At 50.9% G+C, this 5,507-nt stretch overlaps 1 protein-coding gene across 1 annotated transcript; it reads left to right on the top strand.

Annotated features, from left to right (window-relative positions):
* Window positions 1-1,295: 1,295 nt before the first annotated feature.
* THBD (thrombomodulin) lies at window positions 1,296-4,830 on the top strand. The gene has a single exon (XM_019544081.1). The coding sequence runs from the start codon at window positions 1,311-1,313 to the stop codon at window positions 2,931-2,933; it is 1,623 nt and encodes a 540-aa protein (XP_019399626.1). The 5' UTR covers window positions 1,296-1,310; the 3' UTR covers window positions 2,934-4,830.
* The last annotated feature ends 677 nt before the right edge of the window (window positions 4,831-5,507 follow it).

The raw sequence follows: 5,507 nt of genomic DNA, 5'->3' as shown, positions 1-5,507 counted from the left end.
TCAGTTTTTTTTCCTGACTGCAAGTTTTGACAAGACCAGTCTACTTACAGGCTGATGTGGAACAGACTCACACAGTCCCGCTTGCTGTCGGTGGCGGCAAGGAGAAGGGGTCACTGTATGATTCCTCCCTGTACTTGTGGGTCTTCTTCCAGCCAAATCAGCCTCTGGCTCTGCAGCAGCCCAGCGCCCCCGTCTGGAAAAAGCACAGGGGCACAAGTGACATTTGCAGAGCCTACCGGGCTCATCCCCATTTTCCCCTATTCATTTGCTTTGCTTACCTTTGCTTACCAGACTGGGGGCAGAGGTTCTCCCATCATCTAAACAAACCTTGCCAAGTTATTTCACAGCCAATACACAACACCTGCTGTGCAGAGCTGGCAAGAGTGCTCGTGGGCCTGCTTTGGCCCCAGGGGGAAAATGACTGTAACTCCTTAGAAACCGTTTGGTGGTTTCCCTTTGCTATGCTCTGCCTATGAATAGCATGGGGAGGGGGGCATGGGGACAGGGAGGCATAACACAAACATTTCTGGACAGTTCCCTTTTGCAAAGGGCAGTTTCTAAATATACACCCACTGAATGTGAGGAGTCCCACAGGAACACTGTGCAGGGTGGGGGGAGAAAAAATTGGTAATGTGCCCAGCTGAGACCCACAGAAGGGGGGGGGGCAGATGGGCTTCTCAAATGGGGTGCCCTCAAGCCAGCTGCCCCCTTGCTCACCTCTGGCCTGTTGGGAGTACAGCTCCCCCCCTGCAGAACAGCTCTGAGCCCTGCCACTGCTTCTGAGGGGGCTCCAGGGCTTCCAGTGGGGCCAGGGGATTTTCAGTAGGGCTTGAGGGCTTCCAGTGGGGCTCCAGGATTTTCCTGAGGGGGTGAGGGCTTCCAGTGGGGCTCGGAGATGTTCAACGGGGCTCGGAGGCTTCCAGTGAGGCTGGGGGATTTTCACTAGGCTGTGGGGGCTCCCAGTGGGGATTTTCTACGGGGCTCGAGGGCTTCCAGTGGGCTCGGAGGCTCGCACTGCGGCTCGGGGATTGCCAGTGGGGCGTGGGGAGGAGGGTGTGACAGCCCTGGGGACTCTCGGGCGTGTCCCGCGGAGTCAGCGCCGGCGGCCCCTTCCCCTCGCGCATCTCCCTTTCCTCTGCGGCCCCCGCCCGCCTTTCCTCCTCCCCGCCCGGGGGGAGCCGGGCCCGGGGGGTGTGTGGCTGCGAGGGCGGGCAGCCGCGGCCCTTCCTTCCGCCCTCCCTCCCTCTCCGGGAGCCCTTATAAAGGCTGGGGCGCGGGGCGCGGTTGCCCGCGGCCGGCCGGCGGGCAGGATGCTGGCGGTGCTGGTGGTGCTGGGCGCGGCGCTGGCGCGGGGGCTCGGGGCGCCGGTCGCGGGGGCGCAGTGCGTGGAGCACGACTGCTTCAGCCTGCACTGGGCGCGGGGCGGCTTCGCGAGCGCCCGCCGGGGCTGCGAGGAGCGGGGCGGGCACCTCATGACGGTGCGCTCCACCGTGGCCGCCGACGTGCTGGAGCTGCTGCTGCAGAACAGCAGTGCCGCCGCCAGGCTCTGGCTCGGCCTGCACCTGCCCCGGGACTGCACCGAGCCTGGCCCGCGGCTGCGCGGCTTCCGCTGGGTCACGGGCGACGCCGACACCGACTACGTCAACTGGCGGCGGAACGGCTCCGTGTGCGGCCGGGCCTGCGCCGCGGTGTCCCGGGACCTGCTCTGGGAGGAGCGGCGCTGCCACGACTCCCTGGACGGCTTCTTGTGCGAGTACAACTACCTCGGCACGTGCCGGGGGCTGTCCGGCGGGGACGTGACCTACCGCACTCCCTTCGGGGCGCGGGACAGCGACCTGGTGGCCCTGCCGCCGGACACCGAGGCTTGGCTCCCGGCGCTCAACTTGCAGCTGGTGTGCAAGGAGGACGGCGGGCTTTTCAGGTGGAGTGCCCACCTGCCCGGGGCCTGGGCCTGCCAGGTGGAGAACGGGGGGTGCAAGGGCACGTGCCAGGAGAAGGACGGGCATCCCTCCTGCACCTGCCCCGAGGGGAGAAAGCTGGAGGCGGACGCCCGCAGCTGCTCGGCCCCCTGCGCCAGTGCCCCTTGCGAGCAGCTCTGCGTCCCCCACGGCACCGACCTCATCTGCATGTGCCATGAGGGCTACGAGCTGACCGAGGATGGCATCCACTGCAAAGACATCGACGACTGTCAAGTGAACCCGCAGGTCTGCGACCAGATATGCATCAACACCGAAGGGGGCTTCCAGTGCCAGTGCCATGAGGGCTATGAGCTGGTGGAGGGGAAATGCAGGGATGTGTTAGAGTGCTACGAAGTCTCGTGCCAGCACCACTGTGAGGACGTCCCTGGGGGTTACAGATGCGTCTGCTTTGAAGGCTATGCCCCTGACCCCAAGAACCCTTTAAAATGCGTCTCATTTTGCAACCAGAGTCAATGCCCTGCTGAATGCGACCCCCATGTCCAGAGTAATTGCATGTGCCCTGACGGGTTCATCTTGGATGAATCTGAGACAGGTCCCAAAATGTGTATAGACATCAATGAGTGTGAAATGCAGCATTGTGATGGGATCTGCACGAATACACTAGGAAGCTTCAGGTGCGATTGCCCTGAGGGGCAGGTCCTCACTGACCCATACACATGTGTAAATAGGAGTGATTTCGAAACAGAGATTTCAGGGAGCGGTGAAATTTACCCGCAAACACCAGTCCCTACCCAGCTCCCACCAGCTAAGAGCCTTCACCCTGGGGCTCTGGTTGGCATCATCGTGGGCACTCTGTCCATGATCATCATCCTGATAGCCCTCGTCTACCACCTAATGAAGAAGAATTTCATTGCCCAAAGAGCCATGGACTATAAATGTAGCAGCAGTATAGAAAAGGAAGTGGGACTCTATCACGTTACCCCAGGATGTTCCTCTGCTGGCCAGAAATTGTAGAGATTCAGACTGAAATGAAAGGAAGAAATAGAGAACAGGCTGAGAGTTTTTTCATAATTCCAATGGAAAACAGAATTCAGGAAAAGTTATGAATGATTTTTCTTGTGGGGAGTGAGGGGGGGAGTGAAAAAAGAGGTTCACCATGTTTTTTGCCAGTTCTAGAAACTATCCCTTGCAAGGCACGGGAGATCTAAATGCCACTGCATTCAGTAGAGAGCCATTGTCTCTGCCCTCTGTAAGGAAATTGGCAGACAGATGCCTTTTGGTTTCCCACCGTTCATGACATGGTGACTTCAATGGAATTGAAAGAAAGAACTTTATTTCTGAGAAGAGTGTCCTGGTTTGGAACTGACTATTTTAATCTATCTTGACTGTAAGGCAAGCGAGTATATGCAACTCTGATCTAAGAGTAATAGACCTTGGGACAGCTCAGCCCAAGTGGCTCTTATCCAAAGGCAGTATTAGGAGTTCTTTTCTGCATCAGCCAAGAAGAAGAGCTGGAATGCTGCTGCATTTATTTAGGTTGGTTTTTTGTTTTGTGTGGTTTTTTAAAACTGAGAATTACTAAAGAACTAGCAAAGTTCTTTTGGTCAGTGCTTCTCCTAGTTTCATCTCCCTGTCTTTATAGTCTGTAGGAAACTAACTCTCATCTCTGTCTGTCTGTATGTAGCCACCTACCTGTTCATCCACTTTTCTTCCTTTTGGGTGTTATAGTGTTACCCCTCATTATCATATCTGAGCACCTTCTGCAGAAAGTTAAGAGCAGTAGTGAAATCCCTGGTGAATGTTTGTCACTTTTTCCTCTTTGGGGAAAAAAATGATTTTATTGCTGTTTGTTTGTGACGGAGTTTTGTTGTGGGGGTGTTGGTGTGAATGGTATGTATGTCACTCTAATTCCAAGAGAAAAGCCTTTTCGTTTTTATGTTGTGCCTTCTGTTCAGTACCACAGTTTCTCCAGTGATTTTGTTACCCTCCTCCCCCTGTCAGATTAAATCTTCATTAACAAACCCTTTTAGCAGCCTCCCTGTTGACAACAGTACATTTTTGCTTTGCTCTACTAAATCCCTTAGTTCTGGTCAGGTCACCTCTGTGGACCTGGTTTAATTCACATTTAGGTCAGTGACAAAACTTCCATTGACTTTAAAGGGAGGAAGATCAAGCCCTGCATCTTTGCATTCTAACATTATACTGGGGGAAACCTGGAAAATTTGTTTCACATTTGCCTAATCAGACAGTGGATTAGGAGACTATAATCTAGCAAAAGGCCTGAATACAAAGGAGACTGTAGTGTGATTCAGTTCCATCACATTATATGGGAGAAAAAAATGTATTCAGACACCACAAGTTCTGCTTACGTTCTGTCAGTGGAGGCTTGCTTGGACTGTTACTTCAACAGGAGCCCAAATGACTGCAAGCAGATACGTATATATGCCTGTGAAATATCTGCATATGGCATTTTCTACCCGTACTTTACAATTCTGGGATTGTAAAATCAGACAATCAGATGACTGCTTGCAAATGAATTGACAGAAGCATGCAGGCTACCAGCTGGTTGTAGTTAAAGTTTGCTGTTAAGTCTGTTTTCAAGCCTTCCCTGCTTCTGAGTGGAAATAACATAGGTACATGCAGAGTGAGACTATCACATAGTGTCCTCATTTTTTCCTGATATACCAGAGTAATCAAACTACATATTGATTTTCAATAAAGAGCTAAAAGGAGGGATGTGTTATATAAAATTGAGATTTCTGACTGTAAATGGTTCAATCCACTGTTTTTTTTGTAAACTTGGCACATTTGTAAATATTTATTTATTGGAAATATACCGTATGCAATGCACAATCACTTTGTGATTTTATATGTCATTAAATAAAGCTTTTACAACCTGGTTTATAGAAAATTTGTGGATTAAATGTTCTTTCTTTTCTCCCCATGTAATCTCCCTTGATAATAGAAGATATTGGTCTTTCCTAACAAGAATGATTTCTCTTCTTGTCAGGTTTTCCAAATCCTATTGGATTCAATGGGAGCTGCAGAAAGCCAGCTGAAATGTATTTTTTATAGTTATCCCACAAATGCGATTATACAGAACAATGGGTTAATAACAGAGAACAAGATTAACATCAAGATATCAACATTAAGACATGAGAAATAAAATAATAGCTAAAAAGGACCAATTTGTCTTTTTCTGAACTCTGCTGAGATCTGTTTGCCTATACTGTACAAAACTCCTTTGAAGCCAGTGGATCTTTGTTTGTGTGAGACATGAACAGGATTCACCTCCGGGTGTTTTTCCTGTGGTACATATAATTTAGGTCTTGTGCCTTCATCCAAATCCTTCGACTCATTTGGGAGTTTTGTCTGCAGTACTGGGTCTACAGTTTATAACTTAATTCTGTTAAAATTAGTCACAGTGGATGCTCACAGCACCTGCCACAGTTCAGGGGAAACACAGCTTCCTTTATAATCTTCCTTTTCCAGCTGTTCATAAATCTGGCAAATTACTTCCTTGGGATCTAAAATTTTTTGGGCTGGTTCTCAGCCCTAGGGTGAGTTTGTTTATGGAAAGTTTCAGCA

This window comes from Crocodylus porosus, unplaced genomic scaffold (genome assembly GCF_001723895.1).
Source record: "Crocodylus porosus isolate Cpor-Errol unplaced genomic scaffold, CroPor_comp1, whole genome shotgun sequence".
Taxonomy (NCBI): Eukaryota; Metazoa; Chordata; order Crocodylia; family Crocodylidae; genus Crocodylus; species Crocodylus porosus.
This window is presented reverse-complemented; position numbering and strand designations above follow the sequence as displayed.